At 42.1% G+C, this 18,707-nt stretch overlaps 1 protein-coding gene across 26 annotated transcripts in view; it reads left to right on the top strand.

Moving 5' to 3' along the window:
• The window catches only part of RBFOX2 (RNA binding fox-1 homolog 2), a 293,230-nt gene that overhangs the window by 53,609 nt on the left and 220,914 nt on the right, over positions 1–18,707 (top strand). For 4 of the 26 annotated variants that reach the window (XM_015471162.3, XM_059886362.1, XM_024991700.2 and 1 more), the window contains exon 1: positions 1–18,707. This exon is cut by the window's left edge and continues 51,465 nt beyond it. The exons of the other annotated variants lie outside the window; for them this stretch is intronic. In XM_015471162.3, the coding sequence (XP_015326648.1) occupies positions 18,666–18,707 (42 nt within the window). In that variant the 5' untranslated portion in view covers positions 1–18,665. 26 annotated transcript variants of the gene reach the window in all.

Genomic DNA, 18,707 nt, shown 5'->3' with positions numbered 1-18,707 from the left:
TGAGCACTTCCTGTGCAGCTCAGCAATTGTACTCACCTAATCAGAAACAGCCCTTACCACGGGGCCTTTCAAGCAGCCATCTCGGGCTGTCTTTGTGCCTCCTTCTGTGAACTACCCTCTTCTCCTGCCCCGTTTATCTCCCCATCCTCATCTCCTTTCCTCTCTAATCTCTTCTCTGTTTGTTTTCTCCTCTCTAATCTCTTCTCCGAATATATAAGGGGACATGTATATTCCTTATGGGGTGGGAGCCGTGGGGAGGAGGGGGAGGGGAAAGGAGAGGAAGGAAGAGGAAGGAGGGAGGAGGGTGGAACGGCCAAATTAAAGACAGATGCTGAAAGGCTTTTTTTCTGGACCTGGGAGCTGTTTGCTGAAAGTGGGTATTGGGAACATGAGAACGTGAAGCAGACAGGGAAAACCAAGCCAACTCCATTTTTCAATTTTTTCAATCCCATCATCCTTTCCAAAGGGTTCAGAATAATACGTGGTTTGTTTACGTTATAAACTGAGTATCCCTGGCCCTCTCTGGCTGTGCCGCAGGGCGAGTTTGACAGTGACTTTAAACCCCAGTAGAGGCAGAAAGGTGTCTTGTGCTCACGTCTCTGGTAGCATTGTTGCCACAGGAGGATGCCTCCTTGTGCCCTGACATAGGCTCGCGTTTGGCCAGCTCCTCGGCTGCTGCAGGGCATCTCAGGCACTCTGCACAAGTGCGAAGAGGAGTTGATGCTCGGCTCTAGCTACTGAGTCGTTCTTGTGGGCCTTCCAGACTCCACCTAGGGCTGTGTCAGTATTTTATGTATAAACTGGATTTCCTCTTTTCGTGCAGATGCCTGTTAAGACTCTTTGGTTCAAATGTATGCTTGGTGTTTGAATCTCAGTCTTCTGGATCTAGCTGATGATTGCAGAAACTGTGGGCTCAGGGGTTCATCTAGGTCCTTGCACTTTCATCCCAGTCTGTTTGGCTGTTGTATTCATGTTGCTGCATAAATGTGAATTTATTGCACTTGTAAATTTGTAAAATTCTATGTAGGAATAAAATTCTCAACAACATTGCTTTTCCTGACCTGCCCATAATTTTAGTGTCCCTTTTGTCTTCCTGTAAATGTGATGACCACGTATTTCTCTTGTGCTAAATGTGGGCTATATTGTCAAATGAAAAAGTTCTGTGCTGTTTTTAGGTATCAAAGTTGTCTGGGAGATGTAGTTTGGAAATGAAAGTATTTGCATTTCTGGAATATTTTGATGTTAGTGGGAATAATGTTCGAAAATGGGATTTCTTAAGATAGGCCGCGTGGTCACCCTTCTGGTCAGCGAGTCTTAGCAATATAGCATTGAAACGAATGAATTTTTGTTGTTGTTCAGTTGCTAAGTTGTGTCCGACTCTTTGCGACCCCAGAGATGGTAGCCCATCAGGTTCCTCTGTCCATGGAGTTCTCCAGACAAGAGTACTGTAGTGGGTTGCCATTTCGTTCTCCACGGAATCTTTGTCACCCAGGTCTCCTGTGTTTACAGGCGAGTTCTTTACCACTGAGCCACCAGGGAAGCCCCACATTTAATCTGAAGTGGCCTTAATTTCATTTGCAGATGGGGAGATCACACTTGCCCAGTGTCACAAAGCTAGTGTCAGCCCGTTTTGGGTCCAAAGGTGGTATATATTCTTCCATCTGAGTTGCATATGAGGCCTACACTCTTCTCAGAAGTTCTTTAAAGATCATTTTTAAACTTATTTTTATTATCATCCTCTTCTTTTTTTAGGCATGCTAATTAACTTCATGCCTTTGATGTAAAGCTGACACTGGAGAGAGGAAGGAGGTGAACCAGTTGTTTACTATTCATAGAGAGACTTCGAGTCTTAAAAAGCTGCTTTTTGTTTTTTAATTGGAATTTTTATGAGGGTATTATAGATTCACACACAGTTATATGAAAGCTGCTTCTGAAATGGTGAGAAGGCAGAGGTTCTGATTTACAGGTAGATAGACGCCTTTCCTGGTCTTCTGAGGCAGAGTGGAGGAAGACTAGATAGAGGGCCCTTGGGCCCTCTGCTCACCTTGGTGACTGTCCACTCTGGTTTGCGCACGTGTCAAATACTAGATACGGTCTAGCATGAGAAGCACCCAGTTTCAGTCCTTGGTTCAAGCAGGCCACACCATGAAGCCTTGTTGATGTGTTTGGGCAGAGACAGGACTCAGAATGGAGGGCTAGATTGCAGGGGGTGTTGGAGTCATCATAGACATTGGGAGCAGTGAGTTGGAACTGAGGGGTGAATCAACCAGGCATGTTTGGTTGGGATCACTAGGATGACTTCTTTCATTGTTTTCCTCTTAGCTTAGATGTCGTCTTCCTAAGGAGGCCTTCTTTAACCTACCACCATTTTTTTTTTTTTAGACGTTTATTGTAATTTGTAACTAAATATTTGTTTGTTTACTTGGTTAAAATATTTTCCCCCAGTTTGGCTATACTTACGAACGCAAGGACTGTGCCCTTTTTTTTATACTGTATACATGGAAACTAGGCTAGTAGGTGTACATATCATAAAAGTTTATTGAATGAATAAATACCATGGGAAATGTAGTTCCTGCTGAAAAGCTTAATTCTTCAGTTCAGTTCAGTTGCTCAGTCGTGTCTGACTCTTTGCGACCCCATGAATCGCAGCACGCCAGGCCTCCCTGTCCATCACCAGCTCCCGGAGTTCACCCAGACTCACGTCCATCGAGTCAGTGATGCCATCCAGCCATCTCATCCTCTGTCGTCCCCTTCTCCTCCTGCCCTCAATCCCTCCCAGCATCAGAGTCTTTTCCAATGAGTCAACTCTTCGCACAAGGTGGCCAAAGTACTAGAGTTTCAGCTTTAGCATCATTCCTTCCAAACAAATCCCTGGGCTGCTCTCCTTCAGAATGGACTGGTTGGATCTCCTTGCGGCCCAAGGGACTCTCAAGAGTCTTCTCCAACACCACACTTCAAAAGCATCAATTCTTTGGTGCTTAGCTTTCTTCACAGTCCAACTCTCACATCCATACATGACCACAGGAAAAACCATAGCCTTGACTAGATGGACCTTTGTTGGCAAAGTAATGTCTCTGCTTTTGAATATGCTATCTAGGTTGGTCATAACTTTCCTTCCAAGGAGTAAGTGTCTTTTAATTTCATGGCTGCAGTCACCATCTGCAGTGATTTTGGAACCTCCAAAAATAAAGTCTGACACTGTTTCCACTGTTTTTGCCCATCTATTTCCCATGAAATGATGGGACCAGATGCCATGATCTTCGTTTTCTGAATGTTGAGTTTTAAGCCAACTTTTTCACTCTCCTCTTTCACCTTCATCAAGAGGCTTTTGAGTTCCTCTTCACTTTCTGCCATAAGGGTGGTGTCATCTGCATATCTGAGGTTATTGATATTTCTCCTGGCATTCTTGATTCCAGCTTGTGCTTCTTCCAGCCCAGCATTTCTCATGATGTACTCTGCATATAAGTTAAATAAGCAGGGTGACAATATACAGCCTTGACGTACTCCTTTTCCTATTTGGAACCAGTCTGCTGTTCCATGTCCAGTTCTAACCTGGACATGCATACAGATTTCTCAAGAGGCAGGTCAGGTGGTCTGGTATTCCCATCTCTTTCAGAATTTTCCACAGTTTCTTGTGATCCACACAGTCAAAGGCTTTGGCATAGTCAATAAAGCAGAAATAGATGTTTTTCTGGAGCTCTCTTGCTTTTTCCATGATCCAGCAGATGTTGGCAATTTGGTCTCTGGTTCCTCTGCCTTTCCTAAAACTAGCTTGAACATCTGGAAGTTCACATTTCACATATTGCTGAAGCCTGGCTTGGAGAATTTTGAGCATTACTTTATTAGCATGTGAGATGAGTGTAATTGTGCGGTAGTTTGAGCATTCTTTGGCGTTGCCTTTCTTTGGGATTGGAATGAAAACTGACCTTTTGCAGTCCTGTGGCCACTGCTGAGTTTTCCAAATGTGCTGGCATATTGAGTGCAGCACTTTCACAGCATCATCTTTCAGGATTTGAAATAGCTCAACTGGAATTCCATCACCTCTTCTAGCTTTGTTCGTAGTGATGCTTTCTAAGGCCCACTTGACTTCACATTCCAGGATGTCTGGCTCTAGGTGAGTGATCACACCATTGTGATTATCTGGGTCGTGAAGATCTTTTGTGTACAGTTCTTCTGTGTATTCTTGCCACCTCTTCTTAATATCTTCTGCTTCTGTTAGGTCCATACCATTTCTGTCCTTTATCGAGCCCATATTTGCATGAAATGTTCCCTTGGTATCTCTAATTTTCTTGAAGAGATCTCTAGTCTTTCCCATTCTGTTGTTTTCTTCTATTTCTTTGCATTGATCACTGAGGAAGGCTTTCTTATCTCTTCTTGCTATTCTTTGGAACTCTGCTTTCAGATGCTTGTATCTTTCCTTTTCTCCTTTGCTTTTCACTTCTCTTCTTTCACAGCTATTTGTAAGGCCTCCTGAGACAGCCATTTTGCTTTTTTGCGTTTCTTTTCCATGGGGATGGTCTTGATCCCTGTCTCCTGTATAATGTCACGAACCTCTGTCCATAGTTCATCAGACACTCTATCTATCAGATCTAGGCCCTTAAATCTCTCTCTCACTTCCACTGTATAATCATAAGGGATTTGATTTAGGTCATACCTGAATGGTCTAGTGGTTTTCCCTACTTTCTTCAATTTCAGTCTGAACTTGGCAATAAGGAGTTCATGATCTGAGCCACAGTCAGCTCCTGGTCTTGTTTTTGTTGACTGTATAGAGCTTCTCCATCTTTAGTTGCCTTTTATTTTGCCTATTATTGGTCAGAGTAAAGACTTGAAAACTTTCTGGATAAAAGAGTTTTAATCCCTTAGTATTCTTTTCTTCTTGTCATAAATTAGTAAACCACCTTATCTTGTGGTCATCACTTAAGTTCTGCTAATGGATTCTTGCATCATTTCAGAAAATATGTTTAAGGCTTAGAATCCCAGGCCATGAAGCATTTGGTCTAGCTTGACCTCTAAAATTAGTAGACTTCTTCGTTTCTTTCCTGTTCTACATGTTCTCCCAAATATTGGAGTAGCATACTTCTATTTTAATGCTTGTTACAAAAGAGAATAAAGAAAACTGGATGACTCTGGTTTAAAAACTCTCTGTTCATCTAACTTGGTTTACTGGCTCTTTAACTTCTTATCCTGGAATTGACCTTCTCTAAGTTTATCTTTATGAAGGGGTCACGCTTGGCTTTTCCTTTTTAAGTAATCTTTGTCCCCAAGTCCAGGAAGAAAAGTTTAAGTAATAGTGGGCAAGAAAATTAGAAAACAATATAGGAAAAAAGTGTAGAGTTATGTGGGGGTGTGAGTGTGTATGTGTGGGTGTGAGTGTGTATGTGTGGGTGTGTGTATGCTCAGCTGTGTTTTAACTCTTTGCTACCCCATGGACTGTAGCCCACCAGGCTCCTCTGTCCATGAAATTTTCCTGGCAAAAATACTGGAGTGGGTTGCCATTTCCTACTCCAGTGATCTCTCCAACTGAAGCATCAAACTGGAGTCTCCTGCATTTCCTTCATTGACAGGTGAGTTCTTTACCACTGTGCCACCTGGGAAGCCTGTGTTTGTATATACATGTATATTTATTTTCCCCTTCTGCCACATTCTTCTGTAACTAGAATGATATTTTTTTTTATTCTGGAAAAGATTGCATGATTTCTGGATTCAGCTATTTCTTTTAGGTAGTGGAGCTATAAAATACTGAAACTGTAGCTGTTAACCTTGTTAGAGTTATTAGTGAGTCCCTTGGACTGCAAGGAGATCAAATCAGTCCATCCTAAAGAAAATCAGTCTTGAATATTCATTGGAAAAACTGATGCCAAAGCTGAAACTCCAGTACTTTGGATCAGATCAGATCAGTCACTCAGTTGTGTCTGACTCTTTGCGACCCCATGAATCGCAGCACGCCAGGCCTCCCTGTCCATCACCAACTCCCGGAGTTCACCCAGACTCATGTCCATCGAGTCAGTGATGCCATCCAGCCATCTCATTCTCTGTCGTCCCCTTCTCCTCCTGCCCCCAATCCCTCCCAGCATCATGGTCTTTTCCAATGAGTCAACTCTTCGCATGAGGTGGCCAAAGTACTGGAGTTTCAGCTTTAGCATCATTCTTTCCAAAGAAATCCCAGAGCTGATCTCCTTCAGAATGGACTGGTTGGATCTCCTTGCAGTCCAAGGGACTCTCAAGAGTTTTCTCCAACACCACAGTTCAAAAGCATCAATTCTTCGGTGCTTAGCTTTCTTCACAGTCCAACTCTCACATCCATACATGATCACAGGAAAAACCATAGCCTTGACTAGACGAAGCTTTGTTGGCAAAGTAATGTCTCTGCTTTTGAATATGCTATCTAGGTTGGTCATAACTTTCCTTCCAAGGAGTACTTTGGATACCTAATGCAAATAACTGACTCCTTAGAAAAGACCCTTATGCTGGGAAAGATTGAAGGCAGGAGGAGAAGAGGATGATAAAAGATGAGATGGTTGGATGGCATCACCAGCTCGGTGGACATGAGTTTGAGCAAGTTCTTGGAGTTGGTGATGGACAGGGAAGCTTGCAGTCCATGGGGTTGCAAAGAGTCGGACATGGCTGAGCAACTGAACTGAATCTTACTAGGGCATTTGGTCAACACTTTTCAAAGTTGGTAAATGGTATGGTTTTTAGATGTGTGCACTGAAGCAGTAGAGCTTCCTCGGTAGCTCAGCTGGCAGAGAATCTGCCTATAATGCAGGAGACCCCTGTTCGATTCCTGGGTGAGGCAGTTTCCCTGGAAAACAATTTCCCCTGGAAACTACCCACTCTAGTATTCATGGGTTTCCCTGGTGGTTCAGATGGTGAACAATCTGCCTGCAATGTGGGAGACCTGGGTTTGATCCCTAGGTTGAGAAGGTCCCCTGGAGGAGGGCATGGCAACCCACTTGATTATTCTTATGTGGAGAATCCCCATGGACAGAGGAGCCTGGCGGGCTACAGTCCATGCGGTCTCAAAGAGTTGGACACGACTGAGTGACTAAGCACAGCACAGCACATTGAAGCAGTAGCCGTAATCAAGTAATTCTTTGTCCTTCTGTTCCTTCTTGTTGTTCAGTTGCTAAGTTGTGTCCAACTCTTGCAACCCCATGGACTGCAGCATGCAGGCTTCCCTGGCCTTCACTATCTCCCAGAGTTTGCTTAAATTCATGTCCTTTGAGTCGGTGATGCTATCTAACCATCTCATCCTCTGCCGCCCTTTTCTCTCTTCAGTCTTTCCCAGCATCAGGATCTTTTTCAACGAGTTGTCTCTTCGCATTATGTGACCAAGTATTGGAGCTTCAGCATCAATCCTTCCAGTGAATATTCAGAGTTGATTTCCTTTAGGGTTGAGTGGTTTGATCTCCTTCGCGTTCAGGGGACTCTCAAGAGTCTTCTCCAGCACCACAGTTCACTGTTCCTTAGTGAAGTAGGAATGTGCTTGGAGAGTTGCGGGTTGGGGAGGGGTGTTATTTTTGAGCTCTGACATCAGTCAGTTCAGTTTAGTCATTCAGTTGTGTCCGATTCTTTGCAATCCTATGGACTGCAGCACGCCAGGCTTCCCTGTCCATCACCAACTCCTGGAGCTTGTTCAAACTCATGTCCATTGAGTCAGTGATGCCATCCAACCATCTCACCCTCTGTCATGCCCTTCTCCTCCTGCCTTCAGTCTTTCCCAGCATCAGGGTCTTTTCCAAGGAGTCAGTTCTTCACATCAGGTGGAGTTTGGAGTTTCAACTTCAGTATCTGTCCTTTCTCACAATTAATATTTAAGTGTTATGCTGCCAGCTAAGATTAATATTCAGTTCTGAGCTACCAGGACGTGCTGCAGTCCGTGGGGTCACAAAGAGTCAGACAGGACTTAATGACTGAACAACAGCAAAGGTTAATATTCATTTAGGTCAGGACTCACCTCTTATATATTGCTTTTATCTCTTGTAGCACCTAACACAGTCCTGAGCACGTAAGAGGTGCTCATAAATTTAATTTAGTGTGACCTGTGTAACTCACAGATTGTTTGAGTTGATCTATGTTTCAGAGGAAAACTTCAGTTGTGCACTTTATATATATACATGGTGCACTTTATTTATATATATATGTAAGTTTTTTAAATATGCATTTAAAATGCTACTTTATTGAAGTTTGTAGAGAAAATCTATGAGAATGTCTTCATGATATTCTTTACTTGAACCAGGACGTGAATAATAACTGTAAAGGAAAAAATGATAGATTGACTGCATTAGAATTCAGTTCGGTTCAGTTCAGTCGCTCAGTCGTGTCTGACTCTTTGTGACCCCGTGGACTGCAGCACGCCAGGCTTCCCTGTCCATCACGAACTCCCGGAGCTTATTCAAACTCATGTCCATTGAATTGGTTAGCACTATCTTTTCATTAAAATGCACCATTAAGAAAATAAAAAGGCATACCACAGAGAAGGAAAAGATATTTGCAATATAGTTGTCTGGCTCAGATCCACAACATATAAATAACTTCTACAAATCAATATATAAAAGAGGTCCTATAAATCAATCTTTGAACAGGCCAGGAAAAAAAAAAAAAACATAGGTACATAGGTAGGTACTTCACAAAAGATGATATCCAAATGCCCCTGAAGTGGTTATCATCAAACTAACCTTCAGGATAAAGCAAATAACCACAGTGAGATGCCGCTACTGACTGAAAGGAAAAAGACAGATGTTACCAGGTGTTAATTCGGTTGTTCGGCATCAGGAGCCCTCATGCACTGCTGGTGAGGATGTTTGTTGGAACAACTTTGGAAAATAGGCAGTTGGAAATATCTACTAAAACTGAACGTAAGTGTGCCCGGTGATCAGCAGTTCCACTCCAGATATACGCAACAGAAATGTGTACACATGTGCACCAAACAACATGTACAAGGATGTACATAGCAGTGTTTTTAGTAATAGCCCCAAACTAGAAATAACACAGTTGCCTTTCAACAGTACTAAAATATTTTTCAGTAAGTTAAAATTATATTTATAAAACAGAATACTTGACAGTATTGACAAGAATGAACTGTTGCTCTGTTCAACAGATGAAACGGTTTCACAAATATGATGTGGAGTGTAAGAAGCCAGCCCCAAAGTACATAATGTGTGATTTCATTTATATGAAGCTTAAAAATAGGCAGATTTAATCTGCGGTGTTACAGTCAATCCTGTGAGCTGGTAGAAGTGACTTTGCCAGTGCCCTGGATGGGTTTCCAGGGTGCTGATCAGCTCAGTTCAGTCCAGTTCAGTTGCTCAGTTGTGTCTGACTCTTTGCTACCCCATGGACTGAGGCACGCCAGGCCTCCCTGTCCATCATCAACTCCCAGAGTTTACTCAAAACTCATGTCCATTGAGTAAGTGATGCCATCCAGCCATCTCATCCTCTGTCATCCCCTTCTCCTCCTGTCTTCAATCTTTCTCAGCATCAGGGTCTTTTCAGATGAGTCAGTTCTTCATATCTGGTGGCCAGAGTATTGGAGTTTCAGCTTCAAAAGCAGTCCATCCAATGAATATTCAGGACTGATTTCCTTTAGAATGGACTGGTTGGATCTCCTTGCAGTCCAAGGGACTCTCAAGAGCCTTCTCCAACACCACAGCTCAAAAGCATCAATTCTTCGGCGCTCAGCTTTCTTTACAGTCCAACTCTCGCATCCATACATGACTACTGGAAAAACCATAGCTTTGACAAGATGGACCTTTGTTGACAAAGTAATGTCTCTGCTTTTTAATATGCTGTCTAGGTTGGTCATCACTTTTCTTCCAAGGAGTAAGCATCTTTTAATTTCATGGCTGCAGTCACCATCTGCAGTGATATTGGAGCCCCCCAAAATAAAGTCTGTCACTGTTTCCACTATTTCGCCATCTGTTTGCCATGAAGTGATGGGACCAGATGCCATGATCTTAGTTTTCTGAATGTTGAACTTTAAGCCAGTTTTTTCCCTCTCTTCTTTCACTTTCATCAAGAGGCTCTTTAGTTCTTTGCTTTCTGCCATAAGGGTGGTGTCATCTGCGTATCTGAGGTTATTGATATTTCTCCCGGCAATCTTGATTCCAGCTTGTGCTGCTTCCAGCCCAGCATTTCTTATGATGTACTCTGCATATAAGTTAAATAAGCAGGGTGACAATATACAGCCTTGACGTACTCCTTTTCCTATTTGGAACCAGTCTGTTGTTCCATGTCCTGTTCTAACTGTTGCTTCCTCACCTGCATACAGATTCCTTAAGAGGCAGGTCAGGTGGTCTGGTATTCCCATCTCTTTCAGAATTTTCCACAGTTTGTTTTGGTCCACACAGTCAAGGCTTTTGCATAGTCAGTAAAGTAGAAGTAGATGTTTTTCTGGAACTCTCTTGCTTTTTTGATGATCCAGTGGATGTTGGCAATTTGATCTCTGGTTCCTCTGCCTTTTCTAAAACTAGCTTGAACATCTGGAAGTTCACATTTCACATATTGCTGAAGCCTGGCTTGGAGAATTTTGAGCATTACTTTACTAGTGTGTGAGATGAGTGCAGTTGTGTGGTAGTTTGAGCATTCTTTGGCATTGCCTTTCTTTGGGATTGGAATGAAAACTGACCTTTTGCAGTCCTGTAGCCACTGCTGAGTTTTCCAAATGTGCTGGCATATTGAGTGCAGCACTTTCACAGCCTCATCTTTCAGGATTTGAAATAGCTCAACTGGAATTCCATCACCTCCGCTAGCTATGCTTCCTAAGGCTGTACTTGACTTCGCATTCCAGGATGTCTGGCTCTAGGTGAGTGGTCACACCATCGTGATTATCTGGGTCGTAAAGATCTTTTGTGTACAGTTCTTCTGTGTATTCTTGCCTCCTCTTCTTAATATCTTCTGCTTCTGTTAGGTCCATACCATTTCTGTCTTTTATCGAGCCCATGTTTGCATGAAATGTTCCCTTGGTATCTCTAATTTTCTTGAAGAGATCTCTAGTCTTTCCCATTCTTTTGTTTTCCTCTATTTCTTTGCATTGATTCTTATCTCTCCTTGCTATTCTTTGGAACTCTGCATTCAGATGCTTATATCTTTCCTTTTCTCCTTTGCTTTTCACTTCTCTTCTTTTCACAGCTATTTGTGAGGCCTCCTGAGACAGCCATTTTGCTTTTTTGCATTTCTTTTCCATGGGGATGGTCTTGATCCCTGTCTCCTGTACAGTGTCACAAACCTCCGTCCATAGTTCATCAGGCACTCTGTCTATCAGACCTAATCCCTTGAATCTATTTCTTACTTCCACTGTATAATCTTAAGGGATTTGATTTAGGTTATACTTGAATGGTCTAGTAATTTTCCCTACTTTCTTCAATTTCAGTCTGAATTTGGCAATAAGGAGTTCATAATCTGAGCCACAGTTAGCTCCCAGTCTTGTTTTTGCTGATTGTATAGACTGTATAGACTGTATGAGGGTGCTGATAGTGTGCTTTTTTTTTTAAACCTAGAACTTGTTTACATGGGTGGGTTCACTTCGTGGAAATTCACTGAGTTGTATACTTCTGATCTTTTTTTCCATTTCTGTATATATAGTTACTTCAGTAAAAAGTTTGCTTAAAAATTAGATTCCACTTTTGACCTGTGATTGTTGTAGCCTGTAGACGGCTTTTTCTCTCTCATACATTGTTGTTGTTGTTCAGTTGCTAAGTTGTGTAAACTCTTTGCAACCCCATGGACTGCAACACACCAGGCTTCCCTGTCCTTCACCATCTCCCTGAATTTGCTCAAACTCACGTCCATTGAGTTGGTGATGCCATCCAACCATCTCGTTCTCTGTTGTCAACCCTTTTCCTCTTGCCTTCAGTCTTTCTCAGCATTAGGGTCTCTCATACATACACTACTCCTTTGCCTGTCAAAACTGGCAGGTTGTGTGTACATTCAGTCGCTCAGTTGTACCCAACTCTTAGAACCCCATGGACTGTAGCCCACCAGGCTCCTCTGTCCATGGGATTTTCCAGACAAGAGTACTGGAGTGCTTTGCCATTCCCTCCTCCAGGGGATCTTCTCGACCTAAGGATTGAACCCATGTCTCTTGAGTCTCCTGCATTGGCAGGTGGATTCTTTACCACTGTGCCACTTGGGATGCTTAGGTTGTGGGTACCCACATGCATTTATGTGTTTATGTATTAGAGATGTTGTATGGACATGAAGATGCTTCTTTTATTGATGTAATTATGCTTGTCAAATAGTCAACCCACCAAGTTTCAAATGATGAACCACCTCCACTGATCACTGTTTAAACCAGTTCTCTGAGAGGAATAAGTAAACTTTCACTCTGCCTCACAGAACAGCAAATTGGGAATTTGCTCTACAAATAGAAGAACCTCTTCATGAAATGTTCTCAGTCACTAAAGGCTTCATTTTCAGAAGAATTCACCTCCTTTTAACTTTTATTCTTTGTAAAAAATTAAGATATAATTGAAATATAACACTGAAATATGTATATACAGCAAATGATCACTATAATATGGCTAGTTAACATATATCACCACATAAAATTGTTTTCTTGTGATAAGAATTTTTGAGATCTATACTCTCTTAACAACTTTCAGATATATCAGTATTATTGACTGTAGTCATCATACTGTTTACATCCCCATTTCTTACTTATTTTGTAACTGGAAGTTTGTATCTTTTGACCAACTTCACCCATCTCTCACCCCAACCACCAGTCTATTCTGTGTTAGGATATTTTTTTGTTTTGTTTGTTTAAGATTGCTCATATAAATGAGATCTTAGAGTGTTCCTCTTTTTCTGTGTGAATTTTTTCACTTATCCTCATGCCCTCAAGATTCATCTTTGTTGTTGCAGACATCAAGATTTCCTTCTTTTTGTAGCTGAATAATATTCTGTTGTGTATATTCATACACCACATTTTCTTCATTCATTCGTCCATCAGTGGATACTTGAGTTGTCTCCATGTCTTGGCTTTTGTAAATAATGCTGCAGTGAACTTGGGCATGTGGACCTTTTAGAATTAGTGCAGTGCTTTTGTTTCTTTCGGATAAATACCCAGACATGGAGTTACTGGATCATATGGTAGTTTTATTTTTAATTGTTTGAGGAACCTCCATACTGTTTTCCATAGTGCGTGCAACAGTTAACATTCCCACCAGCAGTGCACAAAGGGTCCCTTAGCTCCACATCTTTGCCAACACTTGTAATTTCTTGTCTTTCTGATAATAGCCATCTTAGCAGGTGTGAGATGATACTTCATTGAGATTTTGACTTACATTTCCCTGATGATCTGTGAATGCTGAGTAGCTTTTTGTGTACCTGTTGGCCATCTGTAGGTTTTCATTAGAAAAATGTCTATTTAGATCCTGTTCTCATTTTATAATTAGATTGTTTGTTGTTTTGCTATTGAGTTTTATGGGTTCTTTATATATTTTGGATATTAACCCCACCTGATACGGTTCTCTATATATTTTGGTTATTAACCTCATCTGATATTACATATTGTCAGATTCATGATTTGCAAATCTCTTCTATACGGTAGGTTGCCTTTTCATTTGTTGGTGGTTTCTTTTGCTGTGGAGAGGCGTTTTTTTGACCTTTATCATGTCAACTAAAAAGATAGGAACTCTTCACATGATATTAAAAAAATTTCCCTCCTTTACTCTGGAAGTTAACTCAAAATAAGGCAGTTTAGGAAAACCTGACCTGGTTGAGGTAGAAAATCCTGTTGCATTGACTTCTCCCAACAGGTCATCTCTTTCAGCTCTGTCTGGTCTTCGTTAAATACTTGAAAGTCCTCCTAAGTTTGCCATCTTGTTTTCTGACCATACCATCGTAAAAATTCATTCTCTCTCCCTGGAAGGCCCTTACCTGTCTCAGGGAACTCCTGAAATTCCTTTCCCATGACGCTTGCTAGAGGCCCCATGTCTCTCATGTTCTCTCACTTTACCGTATATATTCGTCTCTGCCTTGTCACATACCACACATAACTGTTTATTTGTCTTCCAGTACTAGCCTTTCGAGATTTATCAGTTGACCTGTGGTAGAGGTTCAATAACTATTTAAAGGATGAATGATTGGGCATATTTTCTGAAAGACGATAGCTGTTTTCTGCAGATTAGAAGTGCTAAAGCTGAAACTCCAGTACTTTGGCCACCTCATGCGAAGAGTTGACTCATTGGAAAAGACCCTGATGCTGGGAGGGATTGGGGGCAGGAAGAGAAGGGAACGGCAGAGGATGAGATGGCTGGATGGCATCACTGACTCGATGGACATGAGTCTGAGTGAACTCCGGGAGTTGGTGATGGACAGGGAAGCCTGGTGTGCTGCAATTCATGGGGTCGCAAAGAGTCGGACATGACTGAGCAACTGAACTGAACTGAACTGATAATATTTGATATTGTTAGATACATTTTAACTTTTTTCAGAAGTAGTGATACTTTGTGTTAATTTTTCAGTAAACCCAGGAGTGTGTATTTACAGCAGAGGGCATATTGTGACAGGAGGAGAGAGTGATGCTAACTGGTTCACGTGGGTATCAGACATGTAACCTTGGCCTCTTTAGCATTGTCCTCTAACAGCTGATACAGTTTTAGTGGAATCCCTGGAGAAACACTTTGAAATGTTCTGGTTCTATATGCAGAATTTAGAAATCATAAATCTAACGTATAGATCTTGACTGCACAGGGTTTACAGATTAAAACCAGCAGATGAGACTATGTCGGCATCAGGATGTTATAATTGGGCCAGTAGAGGCATTGCTGCTGCTGCTAAGTCGCTTCAGTCGTGTCCGACTCTGTGCGACCCCATGGACTGCAGCCTACCAGGTTCCTCCATCCATGGGATTTTCCAGGCAAGAGTACTGGAGTGGGTTGCCATTGCCTTCTCCTGAGTAGAGGCATTAGCCAGTGATAATTTTGTTCATCTCAAATATTATAAAGTTAAATTCCAGAATATGTTATCTGAAGTTGTATCATTTCACTTCAGTATGTAATTTCTCAAGCTAATTTTAATTTTAAAAGATGTGAGTAGAATCGTTGCCATTTGTCCAGAAGTTTAGACTAATAGGATTAGATTAAGAAATGAATAAGTATGGAGTGCCTGCTCAGGGTTTAAAACTGTTCAGTTCAGTTCAGTTCACTCACTCAGTCGTGTCCGACTCTTTGTGACCCCGTGAATTGCAGCATGCCAGGCCTCCCTGTCCATCACCAACTCCCGGAGTTCACCCAAACTCACGTCCATCGAGTCGGTGATGCCATCCAGCCATCTCATCCTCTGTCGTCCCCTTCTCCTCCTGCCCCAATCCTTCCCAGCATCAGAGTCTTTTCCAATGAGTCAACTCTTCATATGAGGTGGCCAAAGTACTGGAGTTTCAGCTTTAGCATCATTCCTTCCAAAGAACACCCAGGACTGATCTCCTTTAGGATGGACTGGTTGGATCTCCTTGCAGTCCAAGGGACTCTCAAGAGACTTCTCCAACGCCACAGCTCAAAAGCATCAATTCTTTGTTGCTCAGCTTTCTTCACAGTCCAACTCTCACATCCATACTTGACTACTGGAAAAACCATAGCCTTGATTAGAGGGACCTTTGTTGGCAAAGTAATGTCTCTGCTTTTGAATATGCTATCTAGGTTGGTCATAACTTTCCTTCCAAGGAGTAAGTGTCTTTTAATTTCATGGCTGCAATCACTATCTGCAGTGATTTTGAAGCCCAGAAAAATAAAGTCAGCCATTGTTTCCACTGTTTCCCCATCTATTTGCCATGAAGTGATGGGACCAGACCCCATGATCTTTGTTTTCTGAATGTTGAGCTTTAAGCCAAGTTTTTCACTCTCCTCTTTCACTTTCATCAAGAGGCTCTTTAGTTCCTCTTCACTTTCCTCCATAAGGGTGGTGTCATCTGCATATCTGAGATTATGGATAATTCTCCCAGCAATCTTGATTCCAGCTTGTGCTTCTTCCAGCCCAGCATTTCTCATGATGTATTCTGCATATAAGTTAAATAAGCAGGGTGACAATATACAGCCTTGACGAACTCCTTTTCCTATTTAGAACCAGTCTGTTGTTAGTGTTACCTAAAAAGTGTGACTTTGACCCTGATGTTAAGCAGCCTGTATTTTATTGATGATATAAGAAAACATAGATACATAGTGATTTCTGACTGTTTGTTTCCACCCCCAGCTGTCTATAAATGGGAGGCCAAGCAGAAAAGACACAGGTTGTGAGTTCAAACAGATCCGGGTTAGAATATTGGCTTTTAAAAAAATTAAATAACGAGTTACATGATTGTGGTCACATTGACGTCTCTGGAATTGTTGTTTCTGTGTGTGCTAAAAGAGGTAAGAATATATGCAACTTGTAGTTTTTTATTTATTTTTGAGAGTTAATAACAGTCCATATAAAACCTCTGGCATATGATAAGTGCACTTTAATGGGTGTTTGAATGAAAGTGAAGTCGCTCAGTCGTGTCTGATTCTTTGTGACCCCATGGACTGTAGCCTACTAGGCTCCTCCATCCATGGGATTTTTCAGGCAAGAGTACTGGAGTGGGTTGCCATTTCTTTCTCCAGGGGATCTTCCCAATCCAGGGATCAAAACTGGTTCTCCCATATTTACCGTCTGAGCCACATAAATACAGTTTTATTTGCAGCAGTCAGTTTAGTCCAGGCCACTGTTGATAGATTTCATGATGATAGCTAATGTAAGTCAGGCTCCGTAGTTGATTGGATGGGCAGTCTTGGAAACTGTGCTTCAGTCTTCCCATTGTGGAGTAAAGTAAGTGACCTTCTGTTTGTTTTTAAGAGTATTAAGGAGAATTGTTAGAAAAGGGTTCATCATATTTAGCCTGTGGAACCATCTGACCAGTGGTATCACACAGGGAATAGTTTGTTACGGAGTCCACTTGGAGTGAGATAAGGAAGCAGAAATCTCAGAGATGGACACATCACACTGTGTTCCTCCTCCATCTCCTCCTCCCCTTATCCGCCTCCCCATGTGAGTTTCAGTTGTTTATTAGCAAATACTATGTCCTTTGCTGTCTTCTGTAGCAGTTGTGACGCTTATTCTGGATGCCTGTGTGTTAACTAGTGGGGCATTTGGACTTCGCTGAAAGTTCCAAATTGTTTAAATTCTGTTTGGGGCAAATGACTATTTCTTATTGCATGAAATCATTTTCCTTTCATGTCTGTTTTTTCACTGGAGAGTTGGTGCCCTGGAGCAGAGTCTCTGCCCTGCAAACCCAGAACACAGTTTTTCTGGGTGTGTCTTATTTTAATCCAATCCCTTTCATACTATAAGGCTCTGACCTGCTTGGAGCCTTATACTTGGTTACAATTAATGCTTTGTCCTTTAGAGTCATATATGACTGGCCACTGGGTTGACTCAGCATTTAGCTATCAGATATGGCTCTGAGAAAAAGTTATTTCCCTAGAAATGGGCAGCTGCACTGGAAAATGAAGCCTTGGTCCATATTGAGTCATTTAGGGAAATTGAGTGGCAGTTTCAAAATTAAAAGTTAGGACTAGGCAAAGAAAGGGCAGGGCCAGCTCCACAGTTGAGAACTAGTCATAAATCAGCTGGATTTTACTAGAAGTAGAGACCTTTGGGGGAGCTTTCTGTGATTCAAGAAATTATGTGTAATTTGTGCTGTATCTGTGATTATGAAAGGATAATTTTTTAGAAGTTGGCATGTTCTTCCTTTATGGATAGTTGATTTCCTTTAATGTCCACAAGAATTTCAGTACTGAGATGTCAGCTTACACTCTATTCAGTCCCTTTGGCCCAGGGACTTAAACTACTTTACATTAATTTTGCCAGTAATTCTTACAACATCCCTGTGTGGGAACTTCTTTTGACGTGAGGGATGTCAGAACTTGCTTCAGTTTACATAGCAGGTCAGTCTCTGGGATGGAAAATTTGACCCAGGATTTGTGGTTCTAGGATTAGCATGTTTGGTCCCCGAAGTGTGCAGTCTTTCAACTTCATTTCTCTCCCCTTTTCTTCCTCCTGTTTTCCCCCTGCTGGAGGAAATAATATCAAGCAAATAGGGAGAGAATTGGTCTTCTAAGTGGTTAGAGACTTAGGAGTTCTGCCTCTAGGCACAGAGTTTTGGATCCTTGGCTTGGGATGGAGGGAAACAGCAGAAGACTGATACCTCAGTCCGTGACATGTCCTAACTGGTTTTTTGACCAGTGCGTACTTTTATTTTTGTTCTTTTTCTCCCCCCTTGTTGCGAGAAGAGGAGAGGAGGCTGTGAGGATTTTCTCTGTGCCAGCCTTATGTGTGGGATGGTCCAGATGTTTTTAATGCTCAGCAGATACCATTACTTGCTTTGGGTTGGGGGCCAGAGAGGAGGAGGTGAAGCAGCCACTTTGGGGTGGGGTTGGAAGGAGGAGGATGGAATGTAGGAAGGAGGACGTTTCTCTGTGTTTTCTTAGTCATAGGACTCTGAATCCTAAGTAGCTAAATTTAGCACAGGTTCCTGTTGAAAGCATCATTTTTGGGGGGCGGGTGGTGAGGGGAGAACGGAAAACCTTTTTGTGTATCCTGCTCCATGAAGCCAATAGGGAAGCAGGAGGAGGTGAGGTTGCCATGGAGATGGTAGCTGTGTGCAAGGGGAGAGCAGCAGGGTTTAGAATTCCAGGAAGGAAGAGAGAGTGATGTCATCAGATTCCATGGACCAGCCCAGGAACCCCTGTGAG

The sequence above is a fragment of the Bos taurus genome, chromosome 5, assembly GCF_002263795.3.
Source record: "Bos taurus isolate L1 Dominette 01449 registration number 42190680 breed Hereford chromosome 5, ARS-UCD2.0, whole genome shotgun sequence".
Classification (NCBI taxonomy): domain Eukaryota; kingdom Metazoa; phylum Chordata; class Mammalia; order Artiodactyla; family Bovidae; genus Bos; species Bos taurus.
This window is presented reverse-complemented; position numbering and strand designations above follow the sequence as displayed.